The 26,795-nt window shown below is 47.5% G+C and overlaps 3 protein-coding genes and 7 non-coding genes across 10 annotated transcripts in view; 3 read left to right on the top strand and 7 right to left on the bottom strand.

Annotated features, from left to right (window-relative positions):
• Positions 1–1,030: 1,030 nt before the first annotated feature.
• Positions 1,031–1,160, bottom strand: LOC128914422 (small nucleolar RNA SNORA35). Its single transcript, XR_008468293.1, has one exon. It is a non-coding gene; the product is annotated as a small nucleolar RNA SNORA35 (small nucleolar RNA).
• Positions 1,161–1,730: 570 nt separating this feature from the next.
• RPS8 (ribosomal protein S8) lies at positions 1,731–6,802 on the bottom strand. The gene is made up of 6 exons (XM_054212122.1): positions 6,715–6,802; positions 5,706–5,812; positions 5,218–5,317; positions 3,678–3,853; positions 2,620–2,749; positions 1,731–1,894 (listed from the first exon to the last, which is right to left on the bottom strand). Exons 1-6 carry the CDS (start codon positions 6,716–6,718, stop codon positions 1,785–1,787), a joined length of 627 nt encoding a protein of 208 aa, XP_054068097.1. The 5' UTR covers positions 6,719–6,802; the 3' UTR covers positions 1,731–1,784.
• On the bottom strand, positions 2,109–2,180 carry LOC128914410 (small nucleolar RNA SNORD38). Its single transcript, XR_008468281.1, has one exon. It is a non-coding gene; the product is annotated as a small nucleolar RNA SNORD38 (small nucleolar RNA).
• LOC128914409 (small nucleolar RNA SNORD38) lies at positions 3,344–3,416 on the bottom strand. Its single transcript, XR_008468280.1, has one exon. It is a non-coding gene; the product is annotated as a small nucleolar RNA SNORD38 (small nucleolar RNA).
• On the bottom strand, positions 5,409–5,512 carry LOC128914411 (small nucleolar RNA SNORD46). The gene has a single exon (XR_008468282.1). It is a non-coding gene; the product is annotated as a small nucleolar RNA SNORD46 (small nucleolar RNA).
• LOC128914408 (small nucleolar RNA SNORD55/SNORD39) lies at positions 5,894–5,978 on the bottom strand. Its single transcript, XR_008468279.1, has one exon. It is a non-coding gene; the product is annotated as a small nucleolar RNA SNORD55/SNORD39 (small nucleolar RNA).
• A 517-nt stretch (positions 6,803–7,319) lies between the features above and the next one.
• Positions 7,320–7,434, top strand: LOC128914429 (U5 spliceosomal RNA). The gene has a single exon (XR_008468299.1). It is a non-coding gene; the product is annotated as a U5 spliceosomal RNA (small nuclear RNA).
• A 1,556-nt stretch (positions 7,435–8,990) lies between these two features.
• LOC128914427 (U5 spliceosomal RNA) lies at positions 8,991–9,104 on the top strand. The gene has a single exon (XR_008468298.1). It is a non-coding gene; the product is annotated as a U5 spliceosomal RNA (small nuclear RNA).
• A 309-nt stretch (positions 9,105–9,413) lies between these two features.
• The window catches only part of KIF2C (kinesin family member 2C), an 18,243-nt gene continuing 861 nt past the window's right edge, over positions 9,414–26,795 (top strand). The window contains exons 1-20 of the mRNA XM_054212119.1: positions 9,414–9,595; positions 9,665–9,759; positions 11,525–11,629; positions 11,859–11,907; positions 14,568–14,687; positions 15,437–15,553; positions 15,929–16,029; positions 16,290–16,385; positions 17,338–17,392; positions 17,476–17,638; positions 17,950–18,040; positions 19,094–19,157; positions 20,301–20,392; positions 20,629–20,771; positions 22,253–22,457; positions 22,898–23,008; positions 23,521–23,588; positions 25,176–25,272; positions 25,350–25,466; positions 25,837–25,963. Coding sequence (XP_054068094.1) covers positions 9,532–9,595; positions 9,665–9,759; positions 11,525–11,629; positions 11,859–11,907; positions 14,568–14,687; positions 15,437–15,553; positions 15,929–16,029; positions 16,290–16,385; positions 17,338–17,392; positions 17,476–17,638; positions 17,950–18,040; positions 19,094–19,157; positions 20,301–20,392; positions 20,629–20,771; positions 22,253–22,457; positions 22,898–23,008; positions 23,521–23,588; positions 25,176–25,272; positions 25,350–25,466; positions 25,837–25,963 — 2,080 coding nt within the window. The 5' untranslated portion in view covers positions 9,414–9,531. The remainder of the gene's footprint in view (positions 9,596–9,664; positions 9,760–11,524; positions 11,630–11,858; positions 11,908–14,567; positions 14,688–15,436; positions 15,554–15,928; positions 16,030–16,289; positions 16,386–17,337; positions 17,393–17,475; positions 17,639–17,949; positions 18,041–19,093; positions 19,158–20,300; positions 20,393–20,628; positions 20,772–22,252; positions 22,458–22,897; positions 23,009–23,520; positions 23,589–25,175; positions 25,273–25,349; positions 25,467–25,836; positions 25,964–26,795) is intronic.
• The window catches only part of ARMH1 (armadillo like helical domain containing 1), a 16,807-nt gene continuing 12,463 nt past the window's right edge, over positions 22,452–26,795 (bottom strand). Inside the window, exon 12 of the mRNA XM_054212121.1 lies at positions 22,452–24,532. Coding sequence (XP_054068096.1) covers positions 24,519–24,532 — 14 coding nt within the window. The 3' untranslated portion in view covers positions 22,452–24,518. The remainder of the gene's footprint in view (positions 24,533–26,795) is intronic.

Below are 26,795 nucleotides of genomic sequence, written 5' to 3'. Positions count from 1 at the left end.
ATTAGCCATAACCCTGCTCATCAGGGGCCAGGTTTACAGCTCCTGCCTCTGACACCAAGTTGGCACTTGCCCTGTTACTTGCTCAGTTTCTCCATCCGTACAAAGTCCCCCAGAAACACCCTGAATCCTGTTTGCACTCTCGGAGGACGAGGGGAAAGAAGAAACGCACTCAGAGGAAGCAGCCGTGACGCATCCCTCCCAAGTGCCCTTTATCACCTCCACCCCACCTCTGGAAAGCAGGCGTTGCTGGAGAGCAGGGAAAGTTTACCCCGGATCGCTATGGAGAAGGAATGTGCTTGTGCAAACGTCCCGCCCAGCCCAGGTCCCACTGCCAGGGACTCCAGAAGTGGCACCCGGCTGGCCACAGCTCCGTTGGCAGACCCGGGCTGGGAAGTAGTGCCAATGCATGCCCACCATAGCACAACCTCGCGGCCACCCAGGTAACAGGTATCATCTTCTGATGCGGTTGGGGTGTCCCTTCCGTGGCAGACCCATCCTCGGCTCCGTGCCAACCACCCAGGGCACCGGAGCCCGCTAGCACCTCCTGCTGCCACCCTCGGCAGCCAGTGCACAGCATCACAAGAACATGGTCCGCATTAGGACACTAGAGACATGGGTCTCACCACAGCTCTGCTCGGGGCAAGATGATGACAATCTCCTCCAGTTCAGAGCTGAAGATTGTGAAGCTGGGGCTGCAGGTACTTTGCCTCACACCTGAGAATTCCTATGAATAAACGAGGCTTTTGTAAAAATAATGCACAGGGTGAAATGTGCAATGTCCACTTGGCAGGTACGAGATGTGCAAGGCCGGGTCCCCCACAGCCCTGGGACCAGCCCTTAGATGGCCTCCTAACTTCACCCTAATACCTGCACAAAGCATTTGGCAACCAGATGCAGAGATCCACCATGCTGGCTTTCTTTAAAGACAGCAGCCCCAAGGAATAACATCTCACGCCCCAAAACATCCAGAAAAGCTTTTGTTCGTCACAGCTTTCCAATCCCACCACAAGTGACAGGGCAGAAAGCTGGAGTTTGTACCCAGCTTTCGAAAGGGACAGACCACGACGAGAGCCTGCCCCTTCTGCTAGAAGGAATTTCTCTCGCACTGGAATGATACCAAGGAGGTCAGGGAAAGACCAGCTGGTCAACGACCAGTGCAGCCATGTTTGGTTAGAAGATACCAGATCCTGAAGGCAATGATACAGCCGGGCAGGAAACGCCATGCAACGGCAGAAGGGGCTGCTGGCCTGAACTGGAGGACGCGTTATCTGGAAAGGAGAGCAGGAGGCACCAGCTGCTGAGGCTGGAGATGCAGGAGACCCCTGTCTCACCCAAACTCACTCCAAGACCCCAAACACAGCTCGTGCAGACCTAAGGCACCACAGGAAAAGGGGGAACATGCCCAGCCAGACCCCGGCAGCTTCCTGAAAGCGAGAAATCTTAACGGGAGTGGACATTCGCACCTTCCTCCTGCTCACAGGTTTCCAGTACTGGAAATCCTCCACTTGAGCCGAGTCCAACAACTCTTTTCCACACCCACTTGGTCCACTAAGTCGCTGTCTAGAGCCCAGGGAGATGTTTTAGTTGAGAGCGTGCAGGGTCAGAGCTTGCCTGAAGTCACCAAAGTGCTCAGGGATTCCAGGAAAAATCCTTTTTCCTTCACATTTCACAGGCAGGAGGAGCTACACAAGCCCCCTCCATCACGCACACACAAATGAGCACACAACCCCTTTAGTGTAGTAGACTCTGGGTTTTATTCGTGCTCTCAGCAGAATAGTTTTTATTCATTTGCCTTTTCTGGCCTTGATCTTCCTCAAGTAGAACTCTAATTCCTTGCCTTCCAACACGTAGCCATCGGCTCGGCCACACTGTCCAGGTCTGGAGGCAATGCAGGCTGCAAGGAGAAGTCATCCAGTTAAAGAAGTTTAATAATTCACCACCCCAGTATATACACAAAGTGAAATAAACACTGCAGGCAAGTCTCTGCAAAAGTACAGAGGAGCAAGTTACCAGTAACAGACACACCACTTTACGTACTGGTTTCAGTACTGCCCCCTAAGGCACCACGCTCTTGAACCTGCTCTGCTGGACTGAGTCCCTAATGAAGTCCTCTTCAGATCTCCAAACTGTCATCGCTCAAATTCAGTAGCAGAACTGGACAAAGGTCTCATCACCAGAAGACTTCAGAACACTGAACTATATCCCAGAACTCGAAACTGGTCAAAGCTGTCACACGTTGGTAGGACATTTTTCTGATGCACAGTGCAGCCCATGGCTCTTTACTCATTTTTTAAATCTTGAGCCCCATTATCTTTCTCAAAGGCCAATCAGGAATGATCAACTCCAGAAGCCTGGCTGGGCCACATACCAATTCAAGCTCCAGAAATAGATCTCCCCTTCCTGCCCGAAGTGGGGTAACTCCAGGGAAGATAAAAGTAGTTAACATTTAAAACCCAGAAGATACGCAGGTATGGAGAACACCCCATCGCTTTCACCCCGCTTTATCACAGCGAGTAGAACTTTAAATGATCCCAAGACCAAGATAAGATCTGCTCTGGCATCCGTGTTTGTGCCCTGACTCCCTTATCCCCACCCACATGAATGCTGCCAGGGACTCACCAAGTAGCTTTCCTTGCTGGAACTGTTCCTCAAGAATACTCGCTATCTTGGCATTCTTCTTTCGCTCATCATATTTTTTCTGGATCTTCTTTGAACGCTTCTTGTTCAAGATTTCCTCCTCTTCGGGAGTCTAAAAACAAGACCATAAGCGAAGACAAGGTTAAGCATATGGCCACCTTCTGCTAGCGCAGGTGGTCTCCACTAACACCAAGGAGATGCTTGTATTCTCAGCGCTGTACTACTATGTTTCCCAAGTCATACCTTCCAGAGGTAGAAATACTTCAACCTCACAGAACCAGGAGCTGTTTCACTTTTGAGGTCAAGAAGTGCAGTGTGTTGCTAACTAGAGTCACTGCTGACAACAAAGCACGGTGCCCTAGGGAAGTGCGCTCTCAGACAAATGAAACTGCAAAGGTTTCCTCCTTGAATTAATCCTCCTCCAAAGAAGTGACCACTCTTTATCTCTCCAGACATAATGAGGGCACTCGGGTGCGGTGCAGTCCTCGCAGACAGGTTACAAGCTCTCCCTGCGCTTCTGAACTGCACAGTGCTCAGCCAGAAGTGCTTTGTTTTTAATGCAGGGGAACAACCTTAAGCTGAGTGCTACATGGAGAGACTTAAATACTTTCTAGCAGTCTGGGGTTTGGATCTTAAAATTAAAAGCAATCCACGAGGTTCCCATCAAAGCAATCATTTCCCAGCACAGGGACCTGACCTGCAAAGTCTTCCTCAGCATCATAATATGTCATCGCTCTCCCTTCAGTAGCAGAACTGGACAACGGTATCATCATTAGAAGACCAAAGAGATCGACAGGCAGGTCCTTGTGCACAAACAGGTGCAATGGCTCAGAGAGCTCCGTAGTACTGAACACTCCATTAACAGAGCCAGACTCATCCCGGGAGCTGACAGGAATGCAGCCCAGATAACCAACATTATCACCGATGGGTACTCAACCCTCTTCTGGCAGGCAACGCCCACTCCTGACGGCTGACTGCCTCCAGCAGGGCAGACTCTACTCCACAAGGAGTCAAAATGACAATGACAATCCCAGACATACCAGTTTGGCGCCCTTCTTGCGTCCAAGGGGCAGGGCATAGTGGGCTTCGTACCACTGCCGGTACGGGGTGCTGTCAATGAGAACGATGCAATTCTTCACCAGGGTCTTTGTCCGCACCAGTTCATTGTTGGAAGCATTGTAGACAACATCGATGATTCTGGTCTTGCGAGTGCAGCCTTTCAAAAGAAGAGTATGAATTCAAACCTACAGGGATCAGACAACTGAGAACACAGTCCACAGCATTTCACCCATACCCTCAGATCACCTCACGCTCATCTCCCCATCAAATGTCCTCCAGCTTCCCTGGCACTGAGTTAAATTTAACTAAGAGATGCATCTATTTTTCATCAGTCCAACTTTCCGTTGCTACGACAGAAGCCTGCACCTAGAAACCGACTGACTCCAGGTGAAAAACTGGCATTTGTGGCCTTGCTGGAACTCATTTCAAGTAAGACCAAGCAATGCTAAAAACTAAATTTCTGGATTGGAAGATACCTCAGCAGATACCAACTAACATTGCACACAGGGCTTAATACCACATGTACTTCCTAGAGTTACTGAATTAAGCTGTATTGAACGGGATTGCTCTGCAACACATACTATAAACCATTCTCATAGGATGAGGGTTTATGAGTAAGTTGAGAGGGGGAGCTGGTGTTTTCACCTTTTGAAACCCACCTGAAGCATTCAGTCTCAGCTACCAGATTTGACTGTTTAGCAGTCGCCCACCCTGGTGACACAGCCTGCCATATATGCAAAAGCCAGGCACAAGATGTTCTGCAAGGTACGCTCCAGTCCCTTCCCTTCTGTAATACTGCCTATGAACGACAGCACTTACCACAGCATGGACAACGCTCTGTGATCACTGAGGAGAAAGGACGTCCCTTCTCCCTCACACCGCGCTGGCCACTGAAACACCACTTTACTAACTGCTGGCTCTTCCATCACGCTGAGTAACACTGAACAGGCCCGGGCTCGAGTTATATGGTTTCCAGCTTGCAATTCAGAGAAAACCCACCTTGCTCAGGGGAAACACTACAGACTCCTGCTTCTGTGCTTCCTGCTTTTGCTTAGCAAAGCAGGAGTATGAAGTGAACTGCACATGTTAGGATTTTGCTGAGGTGGCCTGGCCCCAGGACAAACACCTTTCACTCATGTGCAGGACTGCCTAAATTTTAGGTCCATCAGTGAACAGAAACTGCATTTATGAAGAACCACCCATATTTAGGGTTTTTTTTCCCTTCTGCGATTCTCCCCCAGTAAAGAAGATAACGTGAGCATGTCACTCAGTGTAACTATGACACTCCAATCACTGTGAACTTAGCAGACACTCAAGTCTCCTAAGGCCACATAAGGTCAAAGTTCTCATCACTTTGCATGCTGCTTCAGACCCAGCGCTGCAACCTCCACAATGTTCAAACCCAGACTACAAATCCACGCCTGCATCATCATCCCGCTACTTTGTAGCGGTACTGGGGACCAGCACAGCTACAGAAGACTTTTCCCTTCCAACAACACATCAGGCTTAGGATGTACTTACATTCCGATCCCCAGGAGAAGTTGCCAACATCCAACCGAAGGGCACGGTACTTCTTATTTCCACCACGAACCCTCACTGTATGAATTCGGCGTGGGCCAATCTACAGTCAGAAACAAACACCAGGGTGTTGTTGGTGCTGGAATGCTGTACAGCACACGCAGGAGCCCAGTCAAGTCCTAACCTCAAAGGCAATGTGGTCAGTGTAACTATGACAAGCCCCAGCATCGGCAGATGCGGTAAGTGACCAAGACGGTCTGTTGCATCTACCTAAGGTGAAAGTTTCATCACTCCAATTGCCTCTTATTATAAATATAGCAGTATCACTGCTTTCCAAAGGCAGAGGGGAAAGTACCACCTTTTAAAGATGCAGTAACAGATATTTAACCACTCACAAAATATTTAACAACATATCTAAGCCTCTACCAGCACACAACCAGCAACCCGAGTATGAAAACACAACTACTGACCACCTTCTGCAAATCACCCACCTTCGTGTTGGCAGGAGGTCGCCCCAACTCATACTTCCTCTTCTTGTGGTAGGGCTTCCTCTTGCCCCCAGTCTTGCGACGCTTATGCCAGTTGTCCCTGGAGATACCTGAATGGAGAGCAGCGCGGTCAGAGGATGGCAGACAGAGGATGGCATTGGAGCCCACCTGGCCATGGCAGGGCACGGTTCTGAGTCCTCAGCTCTCCAAGGTTGGTATCCGCACAGTGCACTCAGCCTTATGCAGCAGTCAGAGAAGCTTCATCATTGATACTCAGATCCGCCTCCACCCCTCCATCAGGGCTGCACAAAGCAGACAGACTCCCTCCACCGTGCCTGACAGGTATGCCCTCTGGGAAGCAGCCTCCCAACCTACCTCATGTACTGGGCATCCTATGGAAAGTGCCCCATCCCAATCTGCTACACAGGACCCTATAGGAGACACCCTGCATTATCCTCTGGGTCTGGTAGATCATTTGTAAGAAGGAACCCTCGTCCCACCTGTCTGCTGGGCCCCTGAGAGACACCCCAACATAAACCACTTTCTCCTGACCAGCTTGCTGGGTCCCCCATAAGGACCATGTCCCCATCACGCCCCATCTCCTGTTTCCCCAACGAACCCCCACCAACCAGCTGGAGTACAGGGCCAACCCACACCCCTCCGAAAGCCGTCCCACCTCATGCGCGGGGTTCCCTGCAGGAAACGCTCCCTCCACAGCCCCCGACCACTACGGCCCCAGCGCGGCCGACAGCGAGCCCAGCGCCGGGGGCCTGCGGCGAGGCGAGGCGAGGCGAGGCCAGGCCACCCGCCCCCCCACACCCGTCGCCATGTTGGGCCTAGGCACCCTCCCCCCCATCAGCAGCTCGGTGCCGTCGCGGCCACCCCCAGTAGCGGGCGGCGCGGGCTGGCGGCACCCTCGGCAGCCCCGCGGTGAGGGGCCGGGGCGGGCAGCGGCGGCGCGGCGGGCAGATGGCGGCGGATGGCGGCCGGGCCCGACTCTGTCCTCACTCACCCATGGTGCGGCACCGGCGCAAAGAGGAGGGGGTGGGGCCTCACGGGGCGGTTTGGCGGGGCGAGCTCTCGCGAGGCCCTGACGTCACCGCGCCGCCGGCGCCGTGCGCGCGCCGTTGCCAGGCGACGCCGCGGGGCTGAGGGGAAGCGGCGGGCGATGGCGGCAGCGGGGCTGCTCTGCCGGGGTACCGGCGGCCCCGGGACGGAGGGAGCGGGGGGAGCACTGTCGGGGTTTGTCTGCCGCAGGGAGGCACCTCACCAACGGCTCCGGGCTGGGCTTGGGGCCCGGCACCCCACGGCGGGACCGGACGGGCGCCCCCCCACAGCAATACGGCCGTGCTCGGCGCTGCCGGCGCGTCGTTAGCATACGGCTAATTAGTATGCGGAATTATTTGCATACCCAGGATGCACCGCGGACCGGTGGCGCGGTCCCGGTAGTGCTGGCCGCCGCCGCCGCCGCCCCGCGGGGCACCTCGGATCCGGGCCGTGCCCGTGCCCGGGCCGTGCCCATGTGCAGCGACGGGGGGCCGGCCGTGGCGGCTGGGGTCGCCGTGTTCCTGGGGGGGACAACGGGGAGAGGGGCTGTGTGCTGGCGGAACGTTGGGTATACTCTGGTTTCTCTTCAGATCGTATAAATCTTTCGCCTTTTACTAAAGATTTCCGTGGAGAGGAACAGGCACGAGTGTCGATGAATTTTTTGAGGCTCCACCTCGGTGGAGCTACCCCTTTTCTGGTGAAAAACAGAGTGATTTATAGGCTGTAGATGTTCACTGTGGGTTTTGCAGGGGATCTGTGGCTGAGCGGGTGGGTGGATGATCCCAAGGAATAGGGAAGAGAACGCAGCAGACAGGGCAGCTGGCCTTTATTAATTATTTTTTCTCTAAATTATTAAAACTGGTTTTATCTTAACTCACGAGTTTCTCACCTTTACCCTTGCGCTGCCGCAGGGGGGGACGAGCGGCGGTGCTCTCCCGGGGCTGGCTGGGAGAGAGTTGATTTTCTTCCCAGTGGCTGCTGCATTTCGGGCTCAGTGTGAGAGTAATGCTGATAACACGTGCTGTTCCGCGACGGTTACGTTAATCCAGGCCTTTTCCAGAAGCTGAAGGGGAGCACAGATTTGACGAGCTGCCCAAAGGGATATTCTGTACCACATGATGTCACGCTCAGCATATGAAGCTGGAGAAGAAGGAGGAAAGGAGGGATGTTTAGAGTAATGGCGTTGGTCTTCCCAAGTCACTGTCCTGGAGGCCTGCTTTCCCAGAGATGGCTGGACATCCACCTGCCAGTGGGAAGCAGGGAATGAATTCAGCTCAGGGGCATGGAGCACCTCTGCTATGAGGACAGGCTGAGAGAGCAGGGGTTGTTCAGCCTGGAGAAGAGACACCTTATAGCCCCTTCCAGTACCTAAAGGGGGCTACAGGAAAGATGGGGAGGGACTCTTTATCAGCAAGTGGAGGCATAGGATGAGGGGTAGCAGTTTCAAATTGAAAGAGGGTAGATTTAGATTAGATATCAGGAAGAAATTCTTTACTGTGAGGGTGGTGAGGCACTGGAACAGGTTGCCCAGGGAAGCTGTGGATGCCCCATCCCTGGAAGTGTCCAAGGCCAGGCTGGATGGGGCTTTGAGCAGCCTGGTCTAGTGGGAGGTGTCCCTGCCCAGGGCAGGGGGGTTGGAACTGGATGATCTTTAAGGTCCCTTCCAACCCGAATCATTACATGAATTCCTTGTTTTGCTCTCCTTGTGCGTGGCTTTTGCTTTCCTTACTAAACTGCCTTTATCTCAACCCATGAGTTCTCCTCATTTTTCCTGATTCTTTCCCCATCCTGCTGGTGGCGGGGGGGGGGGGGGGGGGGGGGGGAGGGAGGAGCGACCGAGGGGCTGCGCGGCCCTGGTTACCGGCGGGGGCTGAACCAGGACAGGGAGCCACAAGCCACGTTCGGGCTGGGGGAACCGGGGCCGGGCACGGGACCGGCTGCAGCAGCGCTGACCCCGAACTGCCGGCCCTTTGACCCCTGCCCCGCCTCGTTAGCATGTGTTCATTAGCATTCGGATGATTTGCATACCCAGGGAGCACCGCGGCCGCCCCGCACCGCCCCGGCCCCGCCGGTGTCCGCTGCAGCGGCCGCTCCGAGCCGTCCGGGTCGGCGGGGCCGGTCCGCCCCGGCGGGGCCGGGCCGGGCCGGGGGCTGCGGGGCCGGGGGCGGGCGGGGGCTCCTTCGCCCTGAGCTATGGGGCGCGGGGCAGGCGGGCGGTGTGGCGGGGGGAAAGATGGTGGCATACTCTGGTTTCTCTTCAGATCGTATAAATCTTTCGCCTTTTACTAAAGATTTCCGTGGAGAGGAACAGGCACGAGTGTCGATGAATTTTTTGGGGCTTCACTTTGGTGAAGCTACCCCTTTTTTTGGTCAAAAATCAGATTAATTAAAGTGTGTTGCTATTTATTGCGCGTGTCTTCTCTTTCACGCTGGTGCTTCTAGTCCCTCCTCGCCTGTGACCCCCGTCCGTACCTCTGGACCCCCCGTCCGAGTCCCACCTCCCTTCTGCCCAATCGGCCATCGCGCAGCGGTGCCGAACTACAGTTCCCGGTATGCCCTTCGCCCCCGGAGGGCCTTTCCCTCCTGCTGGGAGAGCGGTCCGGAGCACGCCGGGAGCTGTAGGCGTCCGCGCGCGCGCAGCATGCCGGGAGGTGTAGTCCCGGCCGTGCTTTCCCGGTAGCCCCCGCGGCACGGCGGCGCGCGGGGTTTAAATCGGCGGCGGTTGGCCGGGCCGGGGTTGTGCTGCTGAGACGGGAGGTCGCGCCGCCGCCCAGGAGCCGTCATGGACTCCCGCATCTACCGCCACGTCTCCCCCGGCTGTGTCGTTAACATCCAGCGGAGCAACGGTGAGGGGAGAAGGGGGTCCCGGCGCCGTCGGGCGGCCGGGCCGGGATCTTAACGCCAATCTCTTCCAGGCTTGATCCACAAGGCGACGGTGAAGACGGTGGACGTGGAGCGGTCCTCCGTGTCGGTGGAGTGGTACGAGGACGGCACCGTCAAGGGGAAGGAGGTGAGTGTGGGCCCCCATCTCTGTCCCGGCCTGCTCGGGCCGCAGCCCGGGGGGGTTACCCCCACTCCGGGACGGGTAGGCCGGTTCAGTTCCGTGCTTATTTTAATGTTTTGCATAATTAAAGCAACGAAATCGGTGTGTGAAGGTACGATGGGGAAGTGGCTGGAGTGGAGCCCACCAGGGCGCTCAACCTCTCAGGGTGAACGAGGGGGTGCTGGGTCTCCCCCTTCCCCCCTGGGCTTTGAGTGCCCCCGAGTCCCCGTTTTCCCAGCTCTGGGGGCTGGCTGCTGGCTTTTCATGGCTTTAACGTGACTTAAGACTTAATGTGCCGCTAATAAGGTGAAGAGGGATGAGTTTGATTTCCTGAATCTCTGCGCTGGTGCAAAATAAATATTGGATGAGACGGGATGTGTGTGGGGGGGTAATTTGGGGCATTTGAGGCTGATGTGACCGAAATCCTGACACTTAACAAAGTCTGCTTCAGTAACTGAGCAAACATACTCCTGCTGGTTTCTCTATATACTCTAAAGTTTAGTTAAAATCTTAAAGTTGCCATTGGTGGGTTCTTTGAAAGTAGATCTTGTACTGTTCATGTGCGTGCTGCATTCAAATACACAAAATGTGTGGGTTCAGGTAGAATTGCTGACTAAACTGCATGTATGTGATCGGATATTAAATATTCACGAAGATGCTTCAAAATCCAGCATTTTTCTAAGACACCTATGTACACTGTGTCTGTATACTTACATACACTTATATATTATTCTGTCCACGTATATCTGTTTCTGAGCTAATTAACTTTCCAACTAGATACTTACAGATTCCATATAAATCAAATTTTATAACTCTCTTATGTTAGAATGTTGTATCTGCACATTTTACAGAGGCTCACCTATTTGTTTTTGCTCTTTTAATGGACCCTCGTTTCATTTAAGGAATTTTAAAAGTTAATTGAGAAGTCAAGAGCTTCCTGGAGCGGTGCTTGTGTTGTTTTGTTAGGTGGATTCCAGCGCAAGCTGCTGTGATACCAGAGTTCTTGTGTACATGTGCTACCAAACTCCTCTGCTGTGTTTGGTTTGAAAAACTGAGCCGAGATGTCGTGTTTTGGGCTGGAGCCTGCCCTTGGCTGTCTGCCCTTGGCGTCGCTCCCCCAGACCAGCGGCTGCCTGTGCCAGGGCGCCGCAGAACAAGCTGAAGGCAGGATTATGACTTCACTGGAGGGTCAGGAAGGAGGCAGTATCTGGCCCTAGGTGAAATGGCTTCAACAGCAAGTGGAAAAAAAAAAATGTAGGTGAATTGATTTGTGGATTAAATGCTGAATCCTTCATGTCCCAAAGTCTAAGCAGCTCTTTGAAGTTTATTTCAGTAAGTGCAGTCGTACAGTAAACACTTAATGCTCTCCTAGCGCAGAAGTCACAGAGCAGATGAGATTTACTAAGATTAGCACTAAGAGATTAAAGCAGTTGATGGCAAATGTGCTTTGTCCATCTCTTCAGAAGTGCTCTATGGCACCTGCAGAGCTGCGTGGTGTTTGGCAGATGAGGGTAAATGGCTCAACTTTTTTTTAGCATATTTGGATGTATGAGACTACTCAAATGGAATGTGAACTACTGTCTTGCCCTTCCAGGCAATTTTAACTTAACGTTTGGCAGGCAGTGGGTCAGGTTTGTTTGCCTCTGAAAGTCAAGGTCAAAAAAAAAAAAAATATGCTGTAAGTGGTAGCAGCAATATTCCACTCTGTAAAATCCTGCCTTTGTTCTTGTAGATTGATATTGATGATGTGATATTAATAAATCCAGAGTTAACAGAAGAACTACCTGCTGCAGATGTGAAAGAGAACCTTCCCTTGCAAGAGAATGTAACCGTACAGGTAAGTGCTTTGAAGTGATATAGTCTCTTCTACGGTACTGAAGTGCCAACAGCATAGGTCTTGTTATAAATAATTCCCTCAGTTAAAGTTTGAGGTCTCTAACTTGTCTTTTCTGTCTCATAGTCAGACTTTAGTCAGAAAAATCCTTGTTGTAGCCATGTTGTCTCGAACTGCTGTGCTAGGTGCTTGCAGTTTACTCTGATTAACTACAGCATTCATTGTTTTTCAGAAACAGAAGCGTAGAACAACCCTTTCAAAAATTCCTGCTCCACGGGAAGGTGAGAAAATGTTATTCTCTCTGCTATATCCCTGTGAAACGGTGGTGGTCTTTCATTGCAGCCATAATATTCTACTTTAGTGCATCATAAGGTTGCTCATTCAGGCAATGCTAATAAAGAGCATGCTGTTTCATACCAACATTTTGAACTGCTGAGTGCAGAAACTTTGCTAACAGATTGCTGTCCTGTTCCTGTGAGCTGGGATTTGTTGATGCGTTGCCCTTTTCTGCAGCATTGTTGTTGTTATTCCTTGAGACTTCTTTAAATGTCACTAGGCAGCTACTGTTGCTGAGTTTTAAAGTTTCATATGGAGTTTTGCAAATGTCACAAACAACAAAAGGTAAGTGGCAGTTATTAAGATTAAAAGTGTCAAAACGAGAGTGGAAAGGGCAAGAAAGAAATAGCCGTGACAAATGGATGTCTCCTCTTCAAACAGTCTCCCTAGACACTAACTAGAGCTCTATCCTTGGAGAATTTTGGACCAGGCAGCCAAAGTGTCAGCTGGTGTGCCATGGCTCAGTGTCAGTACAATGTTTTAAGCAAAGCCAGAAGAGAAGATAGAGATGTCAGTGTGGGATTGTGAAGGAATTGTTTTTGTTGAGGTGTCAGGAGTTGCATAACTCCCACGTTTTCTACATTCTTTTAGCTTATTAGTTGACTCTTTTGGCTTTTTGAATTGCAGCATTACAGGTCTACTTGCAATGCACTTACGTGATGCTAAGGTTGCTAATTTAATGATTCTCTTAAAGTGCATAGTTATCCGGAACTGATACTTTTCCATGCAATTGGGCTGTAAACAAAACAGCTCAGCTTGTCTGGCCTCTCTTGCTGTGATGCAAGACAGGGAGGCTGGTACCAGAAGACAACAGTACAAATCCCCTTGCATCGGAGAGACAGCAGTAGTCAAAGAGGCTTAATATGTCAAAAGTTGTTCTGTGGTACAGCGTCCTGATCTTCAAATCCAGAGAACTATCCATAAATTTTGTGAACTGGCAAGCAAAATGATGTGGTAAAGTGGTGACTGTTTCTAGACAGCTCAGTTAATGGAGCTGGATAGCCAGCTGGGAAAATAAAGGTATTTTAATCCAGTCACAGGTTGATGGAAAAATGTCCTCACAGAGGTCACGGCTTTCCTGTAGTACAGAATCTAATTGCAAATCTGAAGTATCTGTTGTCTTTCCTACTAGCACAGCCTTGTCTCTGAAGACCTGCTCAGAGTATGAGAGAAGCAGTTTTTTTCAATATTTCTCGATTATTATCTGTCATTATAGCTAGCTAAACCCTTGAGTGTCAGTGAGTATCTGTCCTGTTGCAAACTCTGCACTGCACCAATTAGAAAGCTAACATTGTCTTCAGGTTTTGGTTCTTAGACTAAATGAATTAAAAAAGAACAGGAGGTGTCTGTCTCCCTCTCATCCAGGAAAGTGAGAGAAGCAGAAGCAGTGCTTTCAGAACGAATTAAGCAACAGATATTGCCTCAGACCTATTAATCAACAAGAACTTTGGAGGATGCTGAATATCCTCACGTGCTAGACACTCTTGAATCAAACCCATTTAGAGGCAGCCAGTCCTGCAGTTGGTATGCCTGTCCAGGAGCACTATCATTTACAGGAAAAGTGCTGCCGAGTTTGTGATGAGAGCAGGTCTGGGCATGTGCCACACAAGTAAATGGAATGAAATATCATTTCTGAGCATAATGAAGCTGATGCTTTTTGTTCCTAAAGTTGCAGCAGTGACACCTAATGTCTCTGCACCTGAGCAGAAGATTCTAGGTGAAGAGTTAACAGATACGAGCACTGAACTTAGTTGGCACAATTGTGAGGAATTTGATCCAGAATTGAAATTAACCATCAGGCTGACAAAATCTAATGTCCTTTAAAATCATAGTGATTAATTCTGGATAAATTCTTGTGGTTGCTGGAGGTAAAGGTAGTTCTAGCTTTCATATCACTCTTCTCTTTTTTTTTTTTTTTTTTTTTTGTATCAGATTTGCTTTCTTTACAAATCTATTGAGGTGTATGTTCCAATCCCTTTCCCAGGCAGCTTTCCAAGGGACTTGGTCTCAGTGCAAGAAATATACCTTGGCATGTGACAGTGGAGACTGCTCTCAAAAGGACCCTTTCCAAAGATTTGCTCTTGCGATTATATAGTCTTTTAGCTGAACTTAGCGCTATCACGCTCCCAGTCCACTGTGCACCACGCGCACTGTCTGTGCGTGGTTGGGTGCTGTGATGGTGGTCATGATGCTGCTCATGACCAGTTGCCAGACTGCAGTACTACTGTTACCATCAAACAGTTAATTCACGCAGCTCTGCAAGTGTGAGGCTTCAGAGGATTTCCCAGTTCCCTGACTTTTACTGCCTCCTTCCTAGGTATTAAGGTTCTGGAACTGCCCTGTTAGTGAATCCTTAGTGGCATCTGAAAGAAATTCACTGGAACTGCAAATCTGGAATGAACTGTTTGCTTTTCTGTAGTGGTGTATTTCATGATTGCTTTTCACCCACCTGCATTGCTTTGTCCTGCACTTTGCTAATGTATCAGACATATGGAAATGGTCTTTTTAACCACACCTTGTTCCCCACTGTTCTGCACTTGGCGAGCACTCGATTACTTGTGAATGTCTGAGGCATGATGCTGACCTTGAATTTGTGTTTCCAAAGCTGCTCGTGGCCGTTCCAGGATGACTGTTATCACAGAATCCCAGTGCAGCCTCCAGGAAAATGAGATGGGGGTGGATCCCTGCCCTTCTACACAAACCAGAAACAATTTGTCAGTTCCTGGTGAGTGGAGAAAGAACCCAGTGATTTCTTACTATGAGGCAAGATGCTTTGTATGCATTTAATTAGGTAAACTGCAAATCCCAGGGGGGAGGAGCAACCGCTATGCCTTCATATATAAAACAGGAGAGACCTAGAGGTCTGCCACTACGCAAATATGCAGGGCTCCTACCTAAAGGGGTTCTCAAAGGACTTAGGAAACAATGTTGTTGAATAATAATGTGCTTTATTAGCCAGACAGCTGTGGTTGTGTGGGTGGGTGGGTGGATGTGGTATCTGCTTTAACTGCATGAAGTGGTATTCACAGGGCTAGAGTGGGAAGAGAAGTGCCTTGAAACTGCTGACAACACACTTTGTAACTAGTCTGGCAGTAGTTTTACCTATACTGGTTGAATAAGGCAAGAACTTGAGCCTACCTGAATTGTGAAATTATTGTTATTTATCTTTACCAGTCCTACCCTATGAATAGTTGAGAGCATGCCTTGTGTATTAACTTCTGCCAAAACATTGAGATAAGAGGCTCGATACTAAATTCTTGTCTAGTCGGTGTGGCCTTGATTTGTAGCTTTGAATAAAAGTTGTTGATTGGCAAAGGATTTAAAAAATTATTTGCACAGGTTTTAGCTAGTTCTCTCTTCTGATTCAGAATCCAAGTTAAGGAATGCCTGTGGCCTGTGAGGCTTTACAAATTAGAAAATTATCCTTGATCTTTGGGATCTAATTATTGGTTTTCGTCTGGCTTCTTTCTGCAGCTGGCCGAACCAGGACTAGCAGGCTGATCTGTGCTCCAGAAGCCTCACTGACAAATGGAAATGGCAATACAGAGGATCATCTGCCTGCTGCTGGAACGAACGCTTCAGTGAGCCCAGGTATGAGGGAGCAGTGGGTAAGAACTGACCCACCAGTCAGCAACGCATGGCCATGTGATTGCTGCTTTGAAAAGGTGGCTTTGGCAGTAAGACTGAATATCTTGAGTATTTTTTTTTATTACAAATGTGTAATTATTTTATAGCATATCTCCTCAGAAATACTGCTTTTACTTTATCGGTAGTGAGGCTTGCGATGCAGTTTCTGTGGTAAGTAGATCTGGTTTGGGAAGGAAATGCTGCAAAGTTAATGACTGTCCTTCTGAAGATTATTGTTTCCTGTACAAGTTAGTCTGTCACCAATCCGGAAAAGTTTGTATTGAAATATTTGTATTGTGCTGAAAACTTAATCCAAGGAAATGTTTTTACTTTATCTAGTTCGGAGAAGAACTAACATTGTGAAAGAGATGGAGAAAATGAAAAACAAGAGAGAAGAAAAGAGAGCTCAAATTAGTGAAATCAGGACAAAACGTGCACAGGTGGAGTACTCTATAATACACCAGTCGGGGAAATACTATAGGATAGTGCATCACAATTTAGTTGAAACTTAGTTGAAACTAACACATTTTGGACAGGCTTTGTTCTTACGAAGCAGTGTAAGGATGGATTGATTCATTCTAGATTCAGAAACTTCTGAATCTTGTGGCTTTTAAGTGAAATGTTTCTAGTTGTGTACAGCTGATTGCATAGTGTGCTCTGGGGCTTTTTTGCTGTGACCATCCATGGCTTTTCCATGCAGGAATTTGACAGCAGCTGTCCAAACTGGGAGTTTGCACGGATGATCAAGGAATTCAGAGCAACTTTAGACTGCCAGCCAATATCTATAGCTGACCCAGTAAGTAAATGCTGAGGCTACTAACTGCAGCCTGTAGACAGACTTTTTATGTTGTACTGAAGATTTTAGTATATGAGCAACTGAGTGCATCACTGCACCTTGGAAATCCTCTGAGTGTATTGTGGTCTTGAGGTACCTGGTGGTATATTAAGTAATTTTAAACTAGGTCAAAAAGCAGAGGAACAAAAGTAGAGGTCAAACACTAGAAAGACCAGGTTTGGTCAATATCTTCAGCAATTATGGAGGTAGTATTGTTTAATGTATGAGAACCAAGTAGTCCTTGTCAAGCAAAGGCCTTGTTATGGTTAGTGAAAAAAGACTGCATTCAACTTCAAACACAAAAGTAGGTGTGGAGTAGCTTGGAACAGTAGGTGTGTTGTGTGCCTGCATCCTATAGGGCTGAGAACCATCTGTCTGTGTATGTATCGCTGCATGACAGAAGAGGAGCTTGTTGTCCTCTGCTTTCTGCCTCACCCAATGGAATATGCACTTTCCCAAACTCAACTGATGGGTAGCTGTGTTGCACAAAGAGCTATACTTACTGCATCGGTAAAGAGCTCCAGGTCAAAAAATACCTCTGGCATAAATGAAAATAATAATTTGCCTGAATTTGACTGTAGTTGCAGTAATGATATCACAGGTTTTGCTGGAAAGCTGGCCAAGGACTAAACTTCTTACTAATTTTGAATATTTGGGGCAATTTCTATAGCATAGCAGCATTTCCAGTTGATATGTTGGAGCATGCTATGCAGAGGTCAATTGTTTGTAGTGTTTCTTATGCACTGAATGGATTTTAAGACTTATGTCCCTGCATGAGTGGGTCTACAGAGGCAGATCCAATCAGCATATGGAAAAGCAGATGTGAGGGAGCATCGGATCTTTCTCTCTGTAATACTAAGTAGGTGTGGGTGTAATTGGGAAATAATTACTTGTTTTCTTTTTTTTTTTTTAGATAGAAGAACATAGAATTTGTGTCTGTGTGAGGAAGCGCCCTCTTAATAAACAAGGCGAGTGTGTTGACAAAGCAGCTCTGTCTTGGAGCAGTTTGACTTTGCTTATTTTTGTAACTGAGGGTCTTTTCTGTCAACAGAACTTCTGAAAAAGGAATGTGATGTGATTACTGTTCCAAGCAAGTGTGTCCTGCTGGTCCATGAGCCAAAGCAGAAAGTGGACTTGACAAAATACCTTGAAACCCAAGCATTTAGATTTGACTTTTCATTTGATGAATCCTCTTCTAATGAAATGGTATACAGGTAATGCTTTCTTCTCATTGGGCATGACTTTCAAGGTAAAAGCATGGAGCTATGGCTAGATGGCATCCTGGCTCAAAGAAACGGTTACCTGAAATAAATATTAAAATCCTTTTTTGAGGAAACCAAAGGACTGATAATTCTAAAGCTTTCTTTTGGCATGGTCTCGCTGACTTGCATTTATTTGTGTGTTTGGGTGTGTGTGGGGTTTTTTTGGTTTTTGTTTTTTTCTTTTTTTTTTTTTTTCAGGAAAACTGATGAGGTAGGCTGTGAAATGCTTGCCTTAACTGTCTCTTTACCTTCTGAATATCCAGGTTCACTGCTAGACCTCTTGTAGAGACCATCTTTGAGGGTGGGAAGGCAACATGCTTTGCGTATGGCCAGACAGGCAGTGGCAAGACACATGTAAGTGTTTTGTTGTTTTGGTTTTTTTTCTCCAAGGTCTCAAACTTTCTAGCTTTAGATAAAGTATTTTAAAGCTCCTTGATGTTGATAATGAGTAATCTGTTGTCTTGTTCTGCAAGAAACCTTTACCTCAAACTACAGTGATCTGGACCAGACTAGGCTAGCCTGCCAGTTTGAGTAATCAGACGGTTGCTGTCGTTCCAGTGTTTGAGGCAAGTTTTAGGTGAGGATCTCCTATCAGTAGCGCTATGTAGCGAGCTGTAGATCTCTTCCAGTAATCCAGAAGGGAATTTGGAAGTTTATAGAAGTTTGGACATAGGCTGCCTCCATTGCGTGAGAAGACGAACGTGCTCATCTGAGCATCACCACAGGAATACAACTGTGAGGCACTAAAATCATAGGCAGTGGAGTTACTGCCCCTTCCTGATCCTAGAGTGCAGATCTAGTGCAAGGACAATAGCTGTACCTTGAGTCTGGAGTGCTGCATATTAAACTCTGGCAGATTGAGAACGTGTCATGGGATTGAGTTTTGTTTTAAGGAATTTGTTTCATATAAAAGTGGTAGAGAAAGTCACCAGGATAGCAACCAACTGGAAGTTTTGTTGAGATTAAAGGTATCTTGATCAAAGGAGTTAAAGGTATTGTCTGCTCTAGAAGTTTAATGCATTTTGGTATCACACACGTGAGCTTTTGCAAGTAGCAGTGAAAATGTTGCTCAACCTACCTCCTAAAAAATGAGGCGTTGCTTCTTCTGTCCAGGGGCTCTTTGGTTGCACTGTCAAGGCCATGAGCCTCCCCTTGGAGGAACAACTGCTTTGACTCTGTGCTGCAGAGCCTTGCAGGCGTTCAGCTGTTGCTTTGCATAGTCCAGACCTTCTTTGTGAGCCCATAGGGAAGCAGCAAACTCATTTAATCCTGAATTGAACTGTGTTCTAATCATCTCACTGACATCAGAGTATATATATGGTAACTTTCTAGTACATTCTCAGGACTAAAATCAGGTAGCTCGACTTGTTTGTACCAAACCTCACCTCTGGCCTTTTCTCTTCACAGACTATGGGCGGAGACTTCTGCGGGAGAACACAGAATGCCTCAAAGGGCATATATGCTTTTGCCTGTAAGTTGATTCTTCATTAAATACAAAAATCAAATTGGTGCTTGTTTTTCTTAGATACGATCTGTTTTTGTATGGTTATTTAAAATGTTTCCAGTAAAAGATACATAAAGTATTTGCATTTTCAGTAAGAAGCAGTGGTGTTTGCAGGAGGTATGATTATTTTTCTGTCAGTTTCACTAAATATTTTACAGCCTGTAAGTTTCTAGATTCACACTTAACTCACCAGAAGATACTTGTTTTTTGAGGCAGAGATATGACATATTTTCTAGTTTGGCAGTCGCTGGGCTGAACCATTTAACTTTTGTCTTGGGCTCAGGATGGTGTTTGGAAATACCTGACCCGAATGCAAGGCAACCCTACCCATTTCTCATATAAAGCTTGTTATACAGAAAGCATATGAATGTATGCGTTATGTTTCTTCTTGTAAGCATTATTAGATGCAAAAAATCTAGCACATGCAAAATTATTGAAGAAAACAGATGCTTAGAAGTCCCTCCTTGATCTAATGCCTAGAAAGCACCATGAACCCTGACCTCCTCTACCTTCCCTTTAGAAAGGTGTATTGTGAAACTAGTATGTGTAGCAAGGCAGTTGAAACAAGAGCAGCTGTTTGCCAGTCTCTGAGAATTAGTTATGACCAGCCCTGAAGGGAAAGTCTTTGCTTTTTAGCTCAATTTCAAAGTCTGAAGCCTAATTGTGAGGAGCTGCACTAGATCCAGCCAACGGGTCAACTAATCTGGCATACTGTTGTCTCCAAACAGCAGCAATGCAGATGCTCAGGGATGCATGTTTTCTAGGCTTTCCGCAAGAAGCGCTTGAAACACAAATATGTGACTCTTTTCAGGCCTGTCTAATACAATAGCAGATACCAGTGTTCCTCCAGATCACTAAGGATTGCTGTTTGCAGGTGACATCAGCAGTAGAAACTTCCATATCCCTTTATGTTTTCAGTCCCTGGATGATGATGCTGCTGGAACTGTTTTCCAGATGGTAGCACAGCACTAATTGTTTCACCAGCATTTGTTTAGGATGACTATCATTTGACTGCTAGACACTGCCTTATGGCTGTGCGATATTTGAAAGTAGATCAAGTATCAACTAGAACATGTTTTAAACTATTTAACTCCTGCGTTTCCTCACTAGCACAAGATGTCTTCCTCCTCCTAAACCAGCCCAGGTACAGGAGTCAGAACCTGGAAGTCTATGTGACTTTCTTTGAAATATACAATGGAAAGGTATGACTCTTTTAAAAATCTTAATCTGATTTCTTTGGCTGAGTGTTTCATAAGTAGCTGGGTGAAACTTACTAGTTTCTATAGTTCTGTATAGTCTATTGCTCTTGCTGTGTTTGGAATTGAACTGGAAGGCTATGTAAATGTGCAGTTTCTATATAACTTTCTATAAACACAATGCAAAATAGTTACAAGGAGACTTTGCTCAGATTTACCTTAATCTTGTTGCCTGAATATAGGTGTTTGACCTCTTGAATAAGAAGGCAAAGCTTCGAGTCCTGGAGGATGGCAAGCAGCAGGTCCAAGTCGTTGGTCTCCAAGAGAGACAAGTCCACTGCGCTGAAGATGTCTCCAGAATGATTGAGATGGGCAGTGCCTGCAGGTTTGGTGTCAAAAAACCGATAAGAGTCATGTCCTGTTTTACCTCCATGTCTACAGAAAATACATAATCTCTGTTGCTGGTGCTTTGAGACTTAAACAGCAGCTTGGTGTTCCCAGTAATAGGTAGGCACTGAGCAGCACCTCTGCCTGAAAAGAAGGTAGCTACAGAATAAAGGGCTAACAGCGACAGATTTAGCCTACCTGCCATAGAGAAGGCCAGAGTTCATGGTCCACATCTCCTCATGTAACTCCAAGAAGAAAGAAACTAATCACATGAGGAGATGACTGCCCTGGTGCCACAGCTAAACTTAGCAGTCTAGTTGCTTTCTAGAAGTATCAGCTAGTTTTACAGGAGCCTAAGTAGTTCCCTGTGGGCTTGTAAAGATCAAGGAAGAGCAGCTGGCATCAACCTACAGTTGCAAAAATGCTTTGACTTAACTGCAGGCCAGATGAGCTATTCCAATGGCAGCAAAACTGCTGCATGTTGTGCAAGGATCTTCTCTAAGGAATCCTTGAGAGCAAGTGCCAAGGGACAGCCGTAGGCTTGGCTCATCATCCTGGCAGCAAGGCTGCAGTCAGGGCAACTCTACCATTGTACTGGTGTCTCTAATCAGGAGCTAAAATCTGTATTACCAAGTCTTATCTGTCTCAGTTAAGTTGCAGCTGCTGTGGAAACATTACTAGGCAAATGAGAATTCCTTGGTTTCTGTATTACACTGTATGTGGAGATATGTGCATCCAGCTCTCTGCTGTGCATGCTTTTTTGGCTGACAAGCTCAAGCCAAGAAAGAACTGTTTAACATCTTGGACTCCTGCCTCATTTTAGGACAATCTCCCTGCCTTTCCCCCAGCGGTAGGGATACAGGTGGGACAGTGAACCTGCCAGCCTTCTCAGGGAATGATGACAGTGAAGGTCACAGGGAGGTTTATGGTAACTTGTAAGTCTCCAGCCTGTGTCTAGCAGTGATGGGGCAGGTGCAGTTGCACAGCAGAGGTAAAGTGCCAAGCCAGCTTGGCTGGAGAATGGGATTTACCATGATTGTAATCTGCTAGCACAGCTAATGCTGTTTAGTGGGGAGCTTGGCTGAGCTTACCGTGTAATGGCAGATGCATTAGGAAAATGACATGTAGCCTGCTCTGTGGCTGGGAGATGCAGTGGTAAGGTATTTCCAGCTCCAAATGCATGTAAGGCATTAGCAGTCAGAAAGGGGTTCCAGTGTAGGCTGGCTGAGTTGAGGCAGACAGATTAAACAGCCTTAAATCTCTGCAATGGGGTGCAGGTTCATAGTTCTCGCAGCAGTTCTTCTGTGCTCTTATATCAGAGGTAATTTCATAATTCACGCACACCTGAGGTATTCATGTGTAGGATAAAACCGGAGAGGTTAAACAACTTAACTGAATAGCTGCAGGTCTTGTCTAGTGCTGTCGGCACCTGTTGCGTCTTCTGTGACACAGCTGTAATGCTTTGCATCTTTGCCGCAGGACATCTGGGCAGACTTTTGCAAATGCTAGCTCTTCACGGTCACACGCCTGCTTCCAAATTATACTACGCCGAAGAGGGAAACTGCTTGGCAAATTTTCCTTGGTGGATCTGGCAGGAAATGAGAGGGGTGCAGACACATGTAGTGCTGATCGGCAGACACGAATGGAAGGTGCAGAAATCAATAAGAGCTTGCTGGCTTTGAAGGTGAGCAATAGCACTGGGAGCAAATAGCACTAACCAACACATGGATTCTGTTCAAATCTGGGGTTATCTGTTCTGCTTCTTTCCAGTGCAAGGGAAGAGAACAGCCGAAAAGATCCTAGTTTAGTATGTTAATCTTGAAAATGGTGTATACTTTCATTTAGAATGTTTCCAGGAAAGCAGTGCAGTCTTGTCAGGCCAGACACTGGTACAGCCATTTCAAGCTTTATTCAAGTTGTCTTTTTTACATATGATGGATATACCAGTGGTCTTGTGACAGTCAAATACCTGGAGTGTATTTAAAGGCTATAAAGTACTTATAGAGCAATAGAGATGACCATTCTCCAGCCTGTTGGGTTTATCAGCAATTGGTGGCTGATAGCTTGCAGAGCTGTTTGAGAAGAGATGCAGATATCACATTCACAAGACTTGTCTTTTCTTAGGAATGTATCCGAGCCTTAGGGCAGAACAAATCTCATACCCCTTTCCGGGAGAGCAAGCTGACCCAGGTGCTAAGAGACTCTTTCATAGGAACAAACTCAAGGACCTGTATGGTGAGTATGTGCATGGCACAAATGCACACACTGCTTATGGCTTCAGCAATTTGACCAAATAGCTTCATGCTCTTCTGGAGTGAAGGGTCTCTGAAGTCAGAAAACTTCAGTTCTCTGAAAAAGTCACATAGGTTTTTCCTCCTCCACTCTCCACACTCACATGGTGACTGAGATCAAGAACCAGTGAGCTTTGCCCAGCCCCTGTAGAAGCAGAACTGCAGAAGTCGCTTTCATACAGTGAATCTGCAGTAGAGCCTGGTGTGCTCTCAAAGGGGCTTTGCTTCCTGTGGAGGGCGCAGCACAGTGGCTGTGCACACAAAGCCAGTGGAAAGCTGGATACAGGACCCCTGGCATGTCCCACAGAAGCTATAAAGAAAAATGGACTTGACAGAATGTCTCATCTCTGACCCTTTGCCCTAATGTGTCCCAGCTGCCTGGTGAGATCTGTAGGGCCATTAACATGAGCAAAAGTCAGATGTGGGAGTCACTGAGGTCTTCTGTTCTGTTTGCAGATAGCAATGATTTCTCCAGGCATGAGTTCCTGTGAGTACACCTTAAACACACTGAGATACGCTGACAGGTAATGGCCTTTCTGATCTGAGCATTCTACTCTTCTTGCAGAAGGATTTTTGGCTGCTTTTATGCTGACCAAAAGTTCTCTTGTTGTCACTGCCTGTAATGGCAATTTGGAAATTGTTTGCTAGGAGCAAATTATCTTAGAGCTGTCTTATGAAACTAACCTGGGTGCTCTCTGTGTAAGACATAATGGACATTGTATTAAACTGTGACTAATGTCTCCTTTCCTCAGAGGAGGAGTCTCTCCTGCTAGACTTCAGACTGCCCTGGTTTTTGCAGGGAGTTTACCTTGTCCTGAATGGTTACCTCCATGCCTTTTACTTTATGTAATACTTTGGGTCCTATCTGTAAGTGGTGTGCTAAGATTGTGTCCCTGACATGGCCCTACAGATGACACAAAACACTTTGTGTTATTGACAGACTTTGATATGAACTAATAGAATATGGCACCTTGGAGATTTGGGCTAAAATCTGAAGGACTTGGAGATCTCAAATGCCTCCAAGCAGATGGTGAGGGTGTGTTTTGAGTGCCCTGCGCTTGACCTTAGGTACCTGCAGGGCAAGGTAGATTTGCAGGGACTGAGCCCCAGGTTTTCCTGGGGTCTTGCTGATACCTGGAACCCCTGACAGAGCAGTGAGTGCCTCCCAGTCTCTGCTTTACATGCCTCTACAACTCCCTGGTGACGTGACAAGTAAAAGGGAGACTGACTTTTGTCATGTCATAACAAGATGACACTTGCATGTTTCAGGCTTGGTAGCTTTCCTTCATTTAGTTGGCAAAGGGCTGCTTGGTTTCTTCCCGGAAAACATCCCACTCTCTGAAAGGATGTATGGTAATTCTTGTCATAAGCATTCAGGAACACTGTGAGTCTTGACAGATTCCCAGATTTGGTTCTGGATTGAAGTTGTGCGCTTTTTTTCTTCTGGTGGACAGTCATTCCTGCTCACCTGAAAGTACAGGACAAAATGCAACATCTGACTTAGTGTGCTTCAGTAAGATTCTAGTGTTGAGTTAGGCCCATTGGTTCTTAGCCAGTGCAGAAGGCATGTTCAAGCTAAAAGAAAGGGGGTACAAGGCTGAAACTCACTGGAAACATGAAGCTGACACTAGTAACTGGAATTAAATGCACAGTTGGTATCTGACATCTACCTCTAGTACCGTGTCATCAGCCATGGCTTTTATCCTTATTATAGACCTATTCTGGCACAGTGGGTCTCTGGGGAAAAATCAGCCTTATTCCTTTTCTTCCCACACTAAGTTCTCTTAGTTGGTCATGACAGACGAAGCTGACATGTGGAAGACAGCTTTTGTGAAAGGTGTTGCCGTCAATTAGCATTGTGTGCTTGGACATTTCTCTCTAGGAGAGGTCCTAGGCTGGACATGGAGACAAAACATATCTCAGCTTTCCTTCCCACAGCCCTCTGGGGTTTCTGTCCATGTGAGCTTGTTCTGGAAGTGGTAATGTGCAACTGCTTAAGTGCAGCTGAATGTCTCTTGCTGAGCACTGATTGATTACAGCATCACAAAACAACTACTGCAGCCCAGAAAGTGCTGGAAGAAGTGTCTGAGTGACAAGTGTTCTTGTTGCAGAGTGAAAGAGCTCAGCCCTCATAATGGAGGTGGTGAAGCACAGAATCAGATGGAGACTGAGGAAACACAGACCAGTGGAGAAGGCTCAGGTCGCAATGTATGTGTGTGCAGTGGGCTGAGCAGATCTCAAAGCTGTGAACAACTTGCTGTTCTTACTTGGGCTGTTTCTTGCAGCTCTCCAGTGATGAGGAGGAAGATATCTCTCCTGACATGTCCAACTTCTGTGACGCTATGACTCAAATTAGTGAACGAGAGGAGAAGGTTGTAGAACAGCTTAGAGAACTGAGACAGGTAGGTGGAAGAGGCAAGTCCAACCCAGGCTGCCTTCTACATGTTGATAGCACCTTGCCTTGTCTGAGCCAAGTGCTGCTGGGTAGGCTGTGGGCTGTACTGCAAGACGCTGTCAGTGGTGTTACTTTCTCCTCATTGACAACTTTGTCCTGTGGTTTCCTGCCCAAGTGGTTAAACTGTGGGACTATAGTGCTTGTGGCCAGCTGGTCACCCTTCCTCTCCAACTAGCAACCTCTACTTGCTGCTAATGAGTACTGACTGGTACTGGTCTGTAGAAGCTCAGCTCTGTTTATTGGTGTGACAGATCTGAAGAAACTAATTGAATTTCCAGAAAGTCATTTTCTCATCACTGTTATCCTTGTAAATATAGAGAATGCCGACTGAACTTGACTACCTCTTGGGAATCACAGAACAACCAGACTATGATCTCGAGACCTTTGTGAGCAGAGCTAAGCACTTCGTAGAGGAGAGCTCAAGAAACTTCCTTAGTGTCAGAGGTATGTTAGTGCCTGTCTCTGATTAGCACTGTCACTAATCACTTTTTCAAAGACCTGAAAGTAATACCAGCGTACCTGTGGGGCTTTGTGCACACAGTCCTTTTGCATAGGTTGTGATTCGGATCACTTTCCTAGGTGATCACAGGGGCAGATCTGAAACATCCTATTGTCTGCACTTTCCAAAATAAAATTTTGGCTCATAACTCCTACTTGCTTTGCACTGCCATATAAAACTGCCTTCCCTTGAGCAGAATGCAGTTGCCACCAAGAGCCAATAAGCTGAAGTCTGTTTGGCTAGTTGGTTATATGGTTTACTCTTTGCCTTGGCCAAAAAGCAGACTTTGACAAATAGGTCCCAGTGCCATGTTGTAGGGATTCACAGGGATATGCCCACTGTTTCCACTCCTGTTTTCATGGATATCAAGCCTTAATACCCATGCACTTGTAACAAGTGTCTGCCTGGCATGTCAGCACTGCCTCCCTTTGTTTGGACCATGCTGGTTGAGGCGGTGGTAGAGAGGCAGCAAGGCAGGTGCATGAGCTTGGCTGACACAGGGTAACAGTGCCAAGCACGTACATGGCCTGACTAGGACAGGGGAAGCTATGTTGCTAACTGCTACTTTTCACCCTATTGCAATAACTTGGGCTTTGATTGCCACTTCAGCCTTTGCCTCAAAAACAGGGCTGTGAGGGGTTTGTTTTTTCAAATGAGGCTGGAAATTGTGGCATCAAAGTGAACTGTTAACCTGAAGAAGCAGACTTCTTTTTAAACAGCCCTGACTGTCCTCCCATCTCAAGTGCAGCCTGATAGCTGTATCCCTCCGTTCGCCAT

Source organism: Rissa tridactyla, chromosome 8 (assembly GCF_028500815.1).
Source record: "Rissa tridactyla isolate bRisTri1 chromosome 8, bRisTri1.patW.cur.20221130, whole genome shotgun sequence".
NCBI classification, from domain to species: Eukaryota; Metazoa; Chordata; class Aves; order Charadriiformes; family Laridae; genus Rissa; species Rissa tridactyla.
Note: the sequence above shows the minus strand (reverse complement) of the source record. Positions and strands in the feature narration are given on the sequence as shown.

Bases quoted from the DNA above. Each gene is read 5' to 3' on its own strand.
- RPS8 (XM_054212122.1), bottom strand. The intron at 5,318-5,705 runs GTGGGTGATTTG...TTCTGACTGTAG, and splicing joins GACCTCCTGCCAACACGAAG to ATTGGCCCACGCCGAATTCA. The intron at 1,895-2,619 runs GTGAGTCCCTGG...TTCTCCTTGCAG, and splicing joins CCAGCAAGGAAAGCTACTTG to CCTGCATTGCCTCCAGACCT.